The sequence below is a fragment of the Hyperolius riggenbachi genome, chromosome 5 (genome assembly GCF_040937935.1).
Source record: "Hyperolius riggenbachi isolate aHypRig1 chromosome 5, aHypRig1.pri, whole genome shotgun sequence".
Lineage (NCBI taxonomy): Eukaryota > Metazoa > Chordata > Amphibia > Anura > Hyperoliidae > Hyperolius > Hyperolius riggenbachi.
The window spans coordinates 161,034,626-161,050,451 of NC_090650.1; the positions used below are offsets into that span (position 1 = coordinate 161,034,626).

Here is a 15,826-nt window from a genome sequence, read left to right on the forward strand (position 1 = left end):
TATTTTGGTGAGGGTTCTTTACAGTAAGAGTGATTAAAATGTGGAATGTATTGCCACAGAAAGTACAGTATTTTCTGCCGGATAAGACGCACTTTTTTTCCCCCCAAAATCTGGAGAAAAAGTCCCTGCGTCTTATACGGCAAATGCAGGGAATCCCGACTTACGAACACTGGCCAATATGAACCACCGACCCACTACCACGTCAGGGATTCCCTGCATTAGCTCCCTGTGTGGTCTGCTCCTTCCCTACCCTCCACCCCGTGTATTGTTTGTGTAGCGGTATGTCCCTACTAGTTTGTCACCCATCTATGTGCGCCTGTCTCCCCTCCCCGCTTGTGTGCGCTCCTCTTCCCGCTTGTGTGCGCACTCCCCCTGGGCGTAATTGTCAGGATAGTGGCAGTCTCCAGAGGCTCTTTGTGATCGCAGACCTGTCGCCTCTCTCGCTCTGCTCCTCTAGTGATTGGCTTCTGCTATATGTGTAGAAGTAGAAGCCACCACTGGGGGAAGATGCAAGAGGGGAGACAGGTCTGTGATCTCTGAGAGCCACTGGAGTACGTATGACTGCTGCTGTCCTGACAATTACACTCGGGGGGGGGGGGGGGGGGAGTGCACACGCAAGCGGAAAGAGGAGCGCACACAAGCAGGGAGGGGAGCAAGGCACACACATGGGCAGCACACAAATAAGGACATGCCGTTACACAAATAATTACATGGGGCGGACCACACAGGGAGCCAGGGTCATGCACTGGGGACAGAAGGGGCTACATGGGGGACACATGGGAGACACCTGAGGACACATGGGGACACTGGAGGACATTAATTGGAGTAAAACATCTACAAGACGCTCCTGGAATGTAGACACACCAGGTTTAGTATACACTTTTTCCCCTGGTTTTTTCTGTCTAAACCTAGGTGTATCTTATATTCTGGCAAATACGGTAGTTATGGCAAATTTATATCTGCATTTAAGGGGGGCTTTGATGCTTTCCTTGTGTTGAAATACATCCATGGCTATAGTTATTAGGTAATCCCCAGTGGTGTTGATCCAGGGATTTTATCTGATTGCCATCTGGAGTTGGATAGGATTTTTTTCCCCTTTTGGGGCTAATTAGACCATACCTTGTAGAGGTTCATACACACCTACCAACAATCTGCCAAACTTGTCTGTTAAGCCCATACAACTTTTGTTGTGAAACAAGTTGAAACTAGAGATGTCAGTGAACGGTTCCCGAACCGTTCGCCGGCGAATCCCTCACCCTGTACTACATCTGGGTCACTATGACCCGGAATAGTACGGCTGCGCTGGGCTGGCAGTGCGCGTCCTTAATCATGCGCCTGTTACTGGGCACTCGCTGCGCATGTGCGTGACGTCATGAGTGACGTCACGCTCAAGCGCAGAGAGTGCCCGGCAACAGGTGCGCGATCAAAGACGCGCACCGCTGGCCTAGTGCAGCCGTACTACTACGGGTCATAGCGACCCGGATGTAGTATCGGCCCATAGAGATTCTCTGGAGAACGGTTCGTCAACATCTCTAGTTGAAACAACTAAAAAAAGTTTTTTGCTATGGTTTAAACAGCTGATAAGATGATCAGCTTTTTGAAGCAAAATACTTTTTTTAGTTGTTTCAACTTGTTTCACAACAAAAGTGGTTTGACAATTGTGCTGCATAAAAGACTGCTGTTTAGCGTGTGTATGGGGCTTAACAGACAAGTTTGGCAGATAGTTGGTAGGTGTGTATAAACCTTAAGGGTTTTTCACCTTACTCTGGATCAACAAGGACATGTGAGGGTGCAGGCTAGTGTTGTACTTTGTTTTATGTTTGAACTTGATAAACGTATGTCGATTTTCAACCCAAATAACTATGTAACTATGCCTCGGGATCTGGGCATGCAGCAAAACAAACAACTCTTAGGAGAAAGAGGTGACTGGACATAATGAGAACAGGTAAATATATTTACGCTGCCCTGCTTAGCTTTGGAAGAGGGGAAAAAGGAGGAGGGGGTCCCATAGCCCTCAGCCTCCCAGGGGAGGGGTGGGGCTTATTGCTGCAGGAAGGGAGGCTGTTGTTTTATGAGGGCCTCAGAAGGGCATCGTTACGCTGCTGGTAAATGCATTACATGCAAGATAGGCAACTGTTAGCTTTCAATCCTGCAACAGCCAGTATTAAGTCCAGCCCTCTTTAATTTAAGTGATAATGACCTAGTAGATGGGGAAAAAAGCTATTCTATGAAGGTGACTCCGTATGCTAAATTAGGTGCTAATTTTTGTTTCCCACACATTTTCTTCAAAATCATACAGTAGGAAGACATTGGTTTCAAATACCAATGTACAGGTGAATGCCAAAAACACTTCTTCCATCGCTGAATTACAGCAGATTTTAACTTATTTACTTCATGGATGCTCTTCCTTCTTTTTCTCCTCCTCCTCATTCATTATTAACATAATTTCACAGAGAATCCAATTAAACAATTTTTCATGACTTCAAAAGTAATATGCAATACCTGAGTTGTGCCAGCATCTTCAGCTCCATTCTGTTTATCTGGTTTTGTTTCTTCTGCAGCATCCTGCTCAGATTCAATAATTACCTCTTCTTTAGTCTCATTTTCAATCTAAAAGAGGTAAAATGATGTTGATATTGCTGTAAAATATTACTTGATATGTGTAACGATCGGTGTAGCAACACAGATGTCTGATTATGTGTGATCTGTAGAATCACCAATAATACAGACACTATACCTGATTATATGGTGCTCTGCAGAATTACCAATATTGCAAGTATAGCTAACAGGATAATACAATAGTGTATAGTGCTTGGTGCAACAGTAACAGAGTAGAATAACTAGGCCTCACCAGAGGAGCTGGTGGGCACTATTAGAACACAGTATCGGATAGATAGATAGAACCTCACCAGAGGAGCTGGTGGGAACTATTAGAACACGGTAACTGGCTAGTTTGGCAGAACCTCACCAGAGGAGCTGGTGGGTACTATTAGAACACAGTTCCTGGCTAGTTTGGCAGAACCTCACCAGAGGAGCTGGTGGGCACTGTTAGAACACAGTAACTGACTAGTTTGGCAGAACCTCACCAGAGGAGCTGGTGGGTACTATTAGAACACAGTTACTGACTAGTTTGGCAGAACCTCACCAGAGGAGCTGGTGGGTACTGTTAGAACACAGTAACTGACTAGTTTGGCAGAACCTCACCAGAGGAGCTGGTGGGTACTATTAGAACACAGTTACTGACTAGTTTGGCAGAACCTCACCAGAGGAGCTGGTGGGTACTGTTAGAACACAGTTACTGACTAGTTTGGCAGAACCTCACCAGAGGAGCTGGTGGGTACTATTAGAACACAGTTACTGACTAGTTTGGCAGAACCTCACCAGAAGAGCTGGTGGGTACTGTTAGAACACAGTTACTGACTAGTTTGGCAGAACCTCACCAGAGGAGCTGGTGGGTACAGTTAGAACACAGTAACTGACTAGTTTGGCAGAACCTCACCAGAGGAGCTGGTGGGAACTGTTAGATCACCTCACCAGTGGCAAGGTCCCACTGGTGAGTAGAGAGGTCCGACATGTTTAGAGTAATAACAGAGGCGCCCAAAGATTAAAAACACTATATTCAATCTTAAATCTTAATCAATCTTTGGGCGCCTCTGTTATTACTCTAAACATATTTGTATCCACTGGCTGGATGGGTGTGAACACCTCTTTTCTGTCTACGGAGAGCGACCTTTTAGCCTGAGCAGGGACAGGCCTAAGATCCCCGCCTGCGCAATTAGTGGTTGCCTGGAACTGGCAACCTATATTTGTGAGTATCATTCCTCCTATTATTGATCACGCAAAGCTATAACGATATCACACCATTGGGGCTCTCGTTTGTCTTCTTTTGTCTCTACAGAGAGGTCAGACAGGCTGGGTTCGGCAACTGAGAGACAGATACAGTACAGAATCAGTAAGCAAGAGAGTAGTAAGTATTCCGGCAGTGTTTCAGCAACTAGATCAGATGGGCAGAGACACAGAATCAATAAGCAAGAGCAGAGTCAGAGATAGCCAGAGTCATACACAGAGTATTAAATATACAGTAATAATAATAATCCTAGTCTTGTGTGAAATCCTTGGTTTCCTCCCAGATCAAAGCACACCGGATACTAGTCTAAGGTCTGAGCACTAACACGTATGTATTCGCAACCGCAGACAGGTTGCGAGTGAGCAGAGAAGGCTTAAGAAGCAGTGGAGACCTCACAGCCGCGCCCACCAATAATCAACCAATCCAGAGCGGTGTGAGTCCCCTCTGACGTCAGCCGACCAGCGGGTCAGCTGACGCACCTCCTCCCAGCATAAAGGCCCTGTCTACGCGCGCGGCTGCACGATACAGCAACCCTCTGTGTAAATGACAATTCCGTCCTCGGCGTGCTAGACGCTGATGGAACGGAAAACACCTTTGAACAGGGACCCGAGGAGGCTGCGGAGACACCCGGCGTGCCCGCAGCCGCAGATGTTACAATATGTTTAGAATATCATGGCCTGAATTTCCTCTGCTCTATGTGGTCTAACAGTATGTTTTAAGACTGCCATATCCTCCATAATTATTCATGAATGAAGGACAGTATATGATCAATATCACTTTGACACTGATATTACCTTGTTAAAGCCATGCAAAAGTAGATATTTGATCAGATTTTAGCATGTACTCCTGTAGTACAAAACTATGCCGCCATTGATCATGTACCACTCTAGCCTGAGGCCCCCAATCGCATGCTCAGTATTAAAAAAAAATGTCTTTTCCAATCAACAAAATAATCGATAAACAACAACTTGGTTTTCATAGCTTTTCATTGGATGTAATGTTTTATTTAATATAATGTCTGACCCATTTAATAATATTGAAAAGTGTATGTTTAAATTTGGACAGCTACGGCCTGTATAGAGAGGGATATTGAAGCTGCTATATTTTTTCCTTTAAAACAATTCCAATACACTGGCTGTACTGGTGGTCCTCTGCCTCCAACACCTTAAAGTAAACCTGTGAGATTTAAAAATAAAAAAGGATACTTACCTCAAGAGAGGGAAGCCCCTGGACAGTGGTTTATGTGAGTAATATGGTGCCTATGGCAAACACTGAAATTGTGCCCCCACCCCAGTTAGAGCCCCCTCCCCTGTAAAAACAGCACCGTTTCTCAAGTACATTTGTTATCATTCTCTGTGTTTTTTCTTTGTTGCAGGATATGCTGGCTACTTTTTGGGAAATATCTCTATTATACAGTATTGCAATTAAGTAGGCATGTGCCTCAAAATTAAAGAAATAATTAGTCACATGCTTCCAGATAAAAGAATAGTTACAGATAATTCAACAAGTAGTCACATGCCGCCCAACAAAAATATTAAGTAACAAGCATCCAGAACAGAAAAAATAATTAAAGAGAATCTGTGTAAAAAAAAAAAAAAAGTCCTACTTACCTCTGGATCCTAACAAAGCTTCCTCCGTCCTCTTCCGTCCCTCCATTAGCCTGCCCGGGTCCCCCGAAGTGCGGCGAGGTAAATATTTACCTACCGCAATCCTGCGTAGGCACACTAGCTGCTCTTCCTTCGGGTTAAGGCGGAAATAGCAGAACCCGATCCATCCGCTCTACTGCGCAGGCATGAGTCCTTTAGTGACTGTGCAGTACAGCGGATATGATTGAGTTTGGCTATTTCCGCCTCACCTGCGCTTGATCCTGGAGAGGTAAATAAATCAAGCCTAGTCAGGCTTGTCGGGGAGGATTGCGAGAGTATTCGGGCAAGCCAGCACTGGATTGCCTGCAGCTACAGGGATGGGGAAGCCTCATTGGGACCCTGAGGTCTTCCCCTCCCAAGGTAAGTATGCCCCAGAGGGATTTTTTTTATTACAGAGTCTCTTTAAAAAGACTCCGTAACAAAAATTGCATCCTGTTTTTTATCATCCTACAAGTTCCAAAAGCTATTCTAATGTGTTCTGGCTTACTGCAGCACGTTCTACTATCACCATCTCTGTAATAAATCAACTTATCTCTCTCTTGTCAGATTTGTCAGCCTGTGTCTGGAAGGCTGCCAAGTTCTTCAGTGTTGTGGTTCTGTGATGCATCTCCCCCCTCCAGGCCCCTCTCTGCACACTGCCAGTGTGTTATTTAGATTATGGCAGGTTCTCTCTGCTCTATTATCTTTTACAATCTGGATAAATCCTCCTCTGAGCTGGCTGGGCTTTCACATACTGAGGAATTACATACAGGCACAGCTGTCTGCACTGCAGGAAGAAACAGCCTGACACGTCAGTGGAAGATAGCTGCAGGGGGAAAGAAACACACAAATGATCTCTTGAGATTAAAAAGGAAGGCTGTATACAGCCTGCTTGTGTATGAATGTATTTTCTATGTGTGGACATACTGTACATCAACCTACTTCTTGTTTTGGTGGCCATTTTGTTTGTTTATAAACAAACTTTTTAAAACTGTTTTTAACCACTTTTAAAGGGACTCCGAGCAGTGCAGAAACTATGGAAAGATGCATATCATTTTAAAGCTCTCTTTCTCCTCTTTCCAATGATATATAAACCACCACCCTACGTCTTTTAGTTTTCGCTATTTTCGCGATTGAAATTGTCGCGACCGCGATTTCAATCGCGAAAATAGAGAAAACTAAAAGGTGTAGGGTAACGATTTAGGTGTCGTCAGAAAGAGGAGAAAGAGAGCTTTAAAATGATATCCATCAAGCCATAGTTATATTGTATTACACAGGGCGACTTTTTGTCAAAGTCAGCAGCTGCATTCAGCAGAATGGAGCTGCTGACACTGGGGAAAGTGTCGTCCTGTGTAATACAATATAACTATGGCTTGATGGATATCATTTTAAAGCTCTCTTTCTCCTCTTTCTGACGACACCTACATCGTTGCCCTACGCCTTTTAGTTTTCTTTATTTTCGCGATTGAAATTGCGGCCGCGGCAATTTCAATCGCGAAAATAGCGAAAACTAAAAGGCGTAGGGTGGCGGTTTATATATCATTGGAAAGAGGAGAAAGAGAGCTTTAAAATGATGTGCATCTTTCCATAGTTTCTGCACTGCTCGGAGTCCCTTTAATGCGGCGAGGAGCGGCGAAATTGTGACAGAGGGTAATAGGAGATGTCCCCTATCGCACTGGTATGTTTACTTTTGTGCGATTTTAACAATACAGATTCTCTTTAAGTAGTCACACAACGCTAGATAAAACATTTAAGCAGCCAGGTGCCTCAAGATAAACCAAAAAAATAGCTAGGTGCATCAACATAAAATAATTAAGTAGCCAAGTATGCCCTATGTACATAAATTAAGTAGCCATGCTCCCCAGATAACAAAATTAAGTAGCCGTGTGTCCCTAGAACAGTATTAGGTAGCCAGATGTTAACCTAGATATTAGGTATCTAGGTTAACGATCTAAGATGGCGCCGGACTCGGACGCCACGGCCACAGGGCTCCGGACTTTTTTCTTCTTTAACCCGCCATTGCTGCACCACCCGATCTCCCCTATCTATCTGGGGAGCGGGCGGGCATCGCAGACTGCCGAGCAGAGCGAGGAGGCAGAGGTTTTTGGGCCCCGGTGGAGGCTATCGCAGCCGGAGGGGCAGAAGAGCACATGCGGCCGAGCATTGCTCACTGTCTAATGCTGCCTCCGAAGACCGAAGCTGCGCTGGAGAGATGTACCGGCGGCGCAGTGTCCAGCCGCGGAGGCCTGCCTCACCATCGCCCCATCCCGGACCAGACATCCGCCTCAGTCCATTGCTCCACCGGCCCTCCCACGTGGTCCGCCAGGCTGCGCTCGTTGCCTGGGAGCCCAGGACGCCAGAGCGGAGCACGTGGCCTGATCCCCGTCGCCACCTCAGCCGTGCAGGAACGGAGCTGCACCATCGCTGATGCCGCCGCCTGCAGCGCTCCCACAGAAAAGGAATTCCACCGCTCTGCCTGCTGCACCCTGCTTTGCCATCAGCCTGGCCGCAGCAGCTGGGGAGGGCTTCACCATCGGCTGGCCACCTACGTTCTCCACCACTGGCCTCCAGTCTGCTCGGCCACCCACGTGGAGCTCCTCTTCTCCAGGCCCTCCTCTTCTCCAGGCCCTTCAGGCTGCCTCCATCACAGCATGCCTCCATCTGTAGCACCCCAGGTCGGCATCGCCCCCAGGGCCCCCAAAGCCCCCTGAAACACCTCAGGCTGGAATCACCAGACCCCCCTGGTCACACCTGGGGTGACGGAGATGGTGCTGTTCCCTTAACAGTGGAGCTGGCTGCCGCCCAGCATCTGGGCATCTGTGTCCTGCAACCACCAAAGGTAGACCTCCCTGGCCTGTCCACCACTGCTGCCCAGCCGGGGGGTCCCCGGGCCCCACATCCACCACCCAGGGGTGCCCCCGGGTACACCCTGGCCCCACAGGGCCCCCACTGTGTCTGCGCCCTCTTTGCCCAGCCGGACGGACTCAAAATCGGGACCGCTGCTCCTCGGGCAACCTGGTCCGAGTGAACTCTGCTGTCCGCCTCCATCATGATGCCCCTCAGCTTTCTCAGTTGCTTTCTCTCTACTTTCGCGGACAAATCGGAGCACCTGTCTTGTTGGGAGCGTGTCGCTGTGTAGCGTCCAGTGCCGAAAATGGCAGCGCTCATATCAGCTCTCAGGCTGCTCCTCCAGTCCCACTCTTTTCTGTTCCTGTTATCAATGTATGCTTTGCTATGTTTGTATTACGTTAACTGTACGTGTATGCTGAAATGCTCTGCACTGTTTTTATTTTTGCTTTTATTGTTTATACGTATGACCCATGCTTGACTGCATGTGATGCTGCACTCTGCTTAATTGTCCTATGTATGCTTGTCCCATGTCTATGTATGTGCCATGCTTAACTGTATGCTACTTCTTGTCTCTTCACCAACGACCCTGTATGTGCCAAAACCAATTCCGGGTACAATCCACCATTGTACTTGGCGATAATAAATTCTGATTCTGATTCTGAAAAAAAAAAAAAAAGGTAGCTATAGCTGTCTCCAAATTAGCAGTATTAAGTTGTCCTGTGAGTTCCCCATTTAGCAGTATTAGGTAGAAAGATGTGCCCCTCAAATAGTATTAAGTAGCTAAAAGTACCCCCAAAAGTATTAGTTGCACAGGTCCGCCAATACTAATAGGTAGCCAGGTGTGCCCCTCCAGTGTTAGGTAGCCAGAGGTGTCCCCAGCATAGGTACTCCACCCCAGTTTAGGCAGTGAGAGGTGTCCCTAATAAAAGTAGACTCCCCCCCTCCTCATGTAAGCAGTGAGAGGTGTCCCCAGTGTAATTAGCCTCATCCAGTTTAAGTAGCAGCAGGTGCCCCTAGTGTACACAGTTTAGGTAGTGACAGGTGCCCCCAGTGTGAATAGTCTCCCCCCCCCAGTTTAGGTAGTGAGAGGTACCCCTGGTGTAACTAGCCCCGCCCCCAGTTTAGGTAATGACAGGTTCCCTCAATGGAAATAGCCCCCTCCAGTCTAGGTAATGGCAGGTGCCACCAGTGTAAATGCCCCCCTCCCCCCAGTTTAGGTAGTGGCAGGTGCCCCAAGTGCAAATAGCAACCCCAATTTAGCTAGCGACAGTAGCCCCCAATGGCACTCATGGTGCTGTGGCCCCCATGGCACGAGCCATGTCTGCACTACTTAAGAAAAGACACTGCCTCTTAATTTTCCAGAGGCTTCCCCTGTCCTCCTCCACCAGGCCGTTCCATTGCTAAGACCCTCAATGCATGTGAGCGCAGCCAAATTGCTCTTGCGCAGTAGCACGGACCCGTTCGGGCTTTGGTGGAAAAAGCAGAGCCTCTATTAAAAAGACACTGAAGCAAAAAAATAAAAATTATGATATAAAGATCTGTATGTGTAGTACAGCTAAGAAATAAGACATTAGGAGCAGAGACATGAGTCTAATATTGTTTCCAGTACAGGAAGAGTTAAGAAACTCTAGTTGTTATCTATGCAAAAGAGCCATTGAGTTCCACCACTTTCAAAGTCGCAGACAGCTTTGTCTTCTAAAGTTTATTGTCTCAAATGTCTAGCACTGTATTGTTTGTTTTTCTGCAGAGCACAGGTCAAAAGTTCACTATCCTGCTCTGTAAAATCATTTAGAATGCAGAGTAGTGTGTAAACTGCAAATATTAGGGAATAATGCAATGTTATAATAAAAAGAAAAAAACTTTATACCTGAAAATGAAAATGTGAGAATATTTTCTTTGCTACTAATGTTCTAGTAATTATCTGTAATACACAATCAATTCATTATATCATAATTTTTTTCAGTGTCTCTTGAAGGTGTGTACCCATTTGGAACACATTTTTCCATACAGGTACACTTTAACCACTGGCCCAGAATGAGAGCGCAGATTACATGCTCCAACTAAAAGTGCAATACTGTCTCTCGCACTCCGACCTAGCAAAAGGTTTCTTTGTGACCCTTAAAACTTATCCTGGGCTTCTTCTGGATGCTGTGGATGCAGTCCACCTAGTGAGCATACACCATCCCTGTCCTTTTTGGTGCATCAAGGGATGCAGGTGGTTCCTATATTGGCTGAAATGGCCAAGGTCACCCTGGTGAAGAGGAGAGACTGGAAGCCCAATGGTGCAGTACCGTTAGATAGTGGGTCAAAAATATCAATGTGTGAATTACCGTATACTCACAATGGTGGGTTGCACAACGCTTGCGAGAAAATTACCGGCCCGCTTGGTATTCCAGGCCAATCAGGAAACTGGATAGTATCTCTCCTTGAGATATTTCAGTTTCAGAGAAAACTTCAAAGATAGCACCTCTTATGGAGGTTTGGCTAAATAATTGTACTGGTTTGGAGGAGCCCGATGTAACAGCTAGATAAAGAATAAGAGAGACAAATTGCTTACCTCCCTGGAAGAAAAAAAACAGTTTGACTGGAAATATTAAGTCAAGCACAAAAAGACAGACAACAAGTTTCATGGGCCCTTACCCACTTCCTCAGGTCAGTTCAACAAAAAACTATGCCTAAAAATTATAAATATATTTCTCTTTGACTCACAGGATAACAATGAATACCTATTAAAGTTATTTCTATTTAAACACTAAAACATATACAGTCCCTCTCAATATCATAAAAAAGGAAAAAGGAAGCTCATCTTACTGAAATATACATGTATATTAGCCTCTATAACATTCTTTATGTTTTGAGCATTTACATACTTAGGTGTTGGGTTGCCGTGGTATACCATGCATAATCTTTTATTGCCGGTTTTCAGGGGGAGAAGAGGGGCAGGAGCACAAACAGCGGCGGGGGTGATACGCAGCAGCCGAGCATGAACAGTGGCGGGGTAATCAGATACTCACATTGCCGGGATCCCTCGCAGCATATACTGCTTAATTCTTCCTGTACCTGCATTCCATCTCACTTTTACACTGCCTAGGGGGTGCCTATAAAAGTTTACTGTGGTAATAGTAAAGTGCAAAAGTGCTGTAAGGGGCTGAAGAAAGAATAAAGATAAGCCCTGTTATGGGCTCTTACCTTAGGGATCACTAGTTGAGAGCATGCCCGCTCTGCACAGTTATAAATACTTATTTCCTGGATTTTCGTGTTCACTTGTCACATCCAGCTGGCGTGTATGACGCACTTACGGTGTTGCGTCCTGGTAGTAAAGTAATGCAGCCGTCCCGAGGTGAGCTACTGTCTTTGCCTCAAGTGGTGTCCATTTTTTAGGGGACATTTAGGCTGCATAGCAATAGGTTAATATATGGGAAAGAAGAATAACCATACTGAAAAGGGATAAAATATAGAGAGAAAGAATAGATAATTATACGGGAATGGAGAATAACAGGGGTGCTCGCCAGGACCTCGTGATCACGCATAACCCATGATCACGAGTTGTTTTAGCTGAATCCGGACTCAAATTCGAAGATCGGTATCGATCTTTAATCCGGATTCGAAGGTATCCGGATTCAGTGGATGACGTCAATCTGCCAATCAGAAGGCCCCCAGCTGAGGCCCTAGCAACCAATCAGAGGAGGGGAGCCTGGCCCTCCCCTCCTCTATATAAGGTGGCGTCCATCTTGAGGAACCCATCCTTGCTTGTGACTCTGTGGTACTGAGAGCATCTCCAGTGCTGCTGTTCGTCTGAGCAAGTGCTTTTCTTGTGTTAAACCCAGCGTTTTTTGTTAATTCACACATTCTCTACACATATATTGTATTGATTTATAGTTAGTTAGTGATTTGATTGTTATAGTTCAGTTTGTGTATATATTGTATACTGTGCAAGCCTAGTGTTAGGTCTGTGTGCAGGCTAAGCCTGCTAGCCTAGGATAGCCTTAGCCTACTAGCTGTAGGTAGGTTAGGGATTATAGTTAGTAGTTGTGTTACGTACTAGTTTAGTTAATTTGTACTGCTAGTCTGTCAGTTGATTTTGTGCCGCAGCTTCAGTACTGTTAGTTACTTTACAGGCCAGGCCAGCATCTGTTGTGATTTGTGACTGGCATCTGCCTGACTCTATTGATTGTGTGTGACAGACTTTTATTGTCACTGTCTGTCACACTAGTTAGTTATCGACTACTGTGTAGACTACACTACTAGTAGTACTACTACTACTATTTTAAAAAAAAAAAATTCACTTTTTTTGTCACCAACCCAGACTCTATATTAAAGTTTACACCCTTTCCCGCCCTATATATATATATATATATATATATATATATATATATATATATATATATATATATATATATATATATATATATATATATATATATATATATATATATATATGTGTGTGTATATATATATATATATATATATATATATATATATATATATATATATATATATATATATATATATATATATATACTAGCTGGTTGCCCGGGAATGTATTTGGCTGGTGTCGGCTCCACCCACTTTTTCTAACCCTAACAATTACTCAATGACCAAGTTTGTGAGCTTTGTGGTCTTTTGCATCAATAATTTGCATTGAAATGAAAAAATCTGATGGGTTGTTTGTGGCTCCACCCTCTTTTCTGAATTTGAACCCCAGTCACCCAATGACCAACTGTGCAAGAATGGTAGCAATTAAATATTCCCTTGAAAAGCAATAGGTGAAGCTTTATACACTTTTGTAGGCTCCACCCACTTTTCTGAATATTAATCCCATTCACTGAGTGACCAACTGTGCAAAGTTTAAGAACCCTCCCATTAACATTGTAAGAATGGCTGCAGTTTACATTTTCCCAGTGAAATTTGTATTTGTCTCCACCCACTGATGACCCGGTAATGCCCGGGTATGTATTTGTCTGGTGTTGGTTCCACCCACTTCTTCTAACCCTAATGCACAAACACTCAATGACCAAGTTTGTGAGCTTTGGGGTCTTTAGCATCAATAATTTGTATATTCTCATAGAAATTAAACAAATCAGATTGGCTGTTTGTGGCTTCACCCCCTCTCTCCAGCATTTGAACCCCAGTCACCCAATGACCAACTGTAGCAGGTTTGAGGCATCTGTTATTACCAGTGTAAAAATGGCAGCAATTTAAATATTCCCCTTGAAAATCAACAGGTATATTTTGATTGGCTATTATAGGCTCCACCCACTTCCCTGAATATTAATCTCAGTCACCCAGTGACCATCTGGGCAAAGTTTGGGAACCCTGCCATTAACAGTGTAAGAAGGCCTGCAGTCTACATTTTCCCAGTGAAATTTGGTTTTGGCTCTGCCTACTTTTTGTAACCTGGACATACAGTAACTCAACGACCAAGTTTGTGAGCTTTGGGGTCCTTGGCATCAATAATTTGTATTTTCCCAAGAAATGAAACTGTTTGTGGCTCTGTCCCCTTTTCTGAATTTGAACCCCAATGACTAACTGTACCAGGTTTGAGGCTTGTGCCATTAACAGTGCAAGAATGGCAGCAATTTTAATATTCCCCTTGAAAATCAACAGGTGATTTTGATTGGCTTTTTTAAGCTCCACCCGCTTTTATGAATATTAATCCCAGTCACCCAGTAACCAATTGTGCAAAGTTTGAGAACCCTGCCGTTAACAGTGAAGAATGGCTGCAGTTTACAATTTCCCAGAAAAATCTGTTTTTGACTCCACCCACTTTTGTAACCTTGACACTCACTACTCAATGACCAATTTTGTGAGCTTTTGGGTTCCTGGCATCAAAATTGTGTGAATGAAAGCAGTTTATCCAAAAAAAAACCAAATCTGATTGAATGTTTGTGGCTCCACCCCTTTAGTGAATTTGAACCACAGTCACTTGATGACCGACTGTAGCAGGTTTGAGGCCTCTGCCATTAACAGTGTAAGAATGACAGCAGTTTCAATATTCCCCTTGAAAATCAATAGGTGAATTTTGATTGGCTCTTGTAGGCTCCACCTAGTTTTCCATATATTAATCCTAGTCCCCCAGTGACCAACTGTGTCAAGTTTGAGAACCCTGCCATTAACAGTGTAAGAATAGCTGCAATTTATATTTTCCCATGTAAAAAGTTGTTTTTGGCTCTGCCCACTATTTCTAACCTTGACATAAAGTCACTCACTGACCAAGTTTATGAGCTGTGTGGTCTTTGGCATCAATAAGTTGCATTTTACCATTGAAATTAAACAAATCTGATTGGCTGTTTTTGGCCCACTCCTGTAATGATCTGCTCAGCTGCCTGTGCAGGCAGGCAGCTTTTTGACCATTGTTCAGGTCTGCATTCTGCAGGTCCCTGGAAGAGAGACCTTTTGTCAGTTTTTCAGCTTGCTGCTGCTGAAGAATTTGCATACGTTTGTCATGCAAATTGCCTAGCCACATCCCTTGTAGGCTTGCTCTATATATATACCATGTGATATCACAGACCTTCGCTGGTCTTAAGAGTTAGTTCCTGTGTAACACTCACCTGGAGTGTCAGCCTTGCTCTTTGTTTGAAGATTAGCCTAGAGTAATTCATGGGACTGCACTAGGCAGGTTTCCCTAGTGCAGTTAGGATTGCTTATCTGTTTTGTTTGTCTGTTGCGATTGTCCTGTCCCAGCGGTGGTCGACAGGAAATCGTTCTGTGTGTCTGGGTGCTAACCTGAACAGCGGTTGTTACTGGTAGCCCCTTCTGATCTGTCTTACCTGGATCGCACTCGCCTAGCGCTAGTGCTGTGGATCCTTCTGTCCTGTTTTCCTGGATCGCACCAGCCTCTTGCGCTAGTGCTGTGGATCCTTCTGGTCGGCTACTCTGTACTTGGATCGCACTAGCATCTTGCGCTAGCGCTGTGGATCCTTCTGTTCTGTCTTCCTGGATCGCACTAGCCACTTTCGCTAGTGCTGTGGATCCTATCTCTCGCTTGTTCATGTTTTCGTGTGTCTGTCTTGTCTGCTACGAACGCTTGCTGGAGGCTCGGTGAGGTAACCGTTAAGCAAGCGCTCGCGTCCTCTGTTTCATGTTTGTCTGTCGGTGGTTAGTTAGGCGTGCTTGTCTCTATTGTGCTTATCACGTGGAGACCGCGCATAAACACGTGCACTGTTGCGAATGAGTGCGGTGTTCGCGTTTAGGTAGCGTTTGTTATTTTCCGTATTTCCTCATTGTATGATTTGCTGTGCCTTTGCTACTCTCGTGCTCTGCCTTGCTGTAGCCTTGTGTCACCTCTGGCAATCGCCTCTCTCGCGATTGCGTTCCTACTTCATATCTGCTGTTGTGTATGCACCGTCGCGGGTTGGCGACTGAGTTTGGTGCACACACATACAATCTGTCCCTGTGCTCATTCTCTACCGCAATCGCTTCTCTTGCGATTGCGTTCTCACTTGGTTTCTTCTGTTGTGTGTCCATCGTCGCAGGTGGCGTCTAGTTTGGTGAACACACATAC

At 45.0% G+C, this 15,826-nt stretch overlaps 1 protein-coding gene across 5 annotated transcripts in view; it reads right to left on the reverse strand.

Annotated features, from left to right (window-relative positions):
- The window catches only part of AMPH (amphiphysin), a 1,183,179-nt gene that overhangs the window by 127,405 nt on the left and 1,039,948 nt on the right, over positions 1–15,826 (reverse strand). For all 5 annotated transcript variants that reach the window (XM_068236417.1, XM_068236420.1, XM_068236419.1 and 2 more), the window contains one exon: positions 2,503–2,610. In XM_068236417.1, the coding sequence (XP_068092518.1) occupies positions 2,503–2,610 (108 nt within the window). The remainder of the gene's footprint in view (positions 1–2,502; positions 2,611–15,826) is intronic.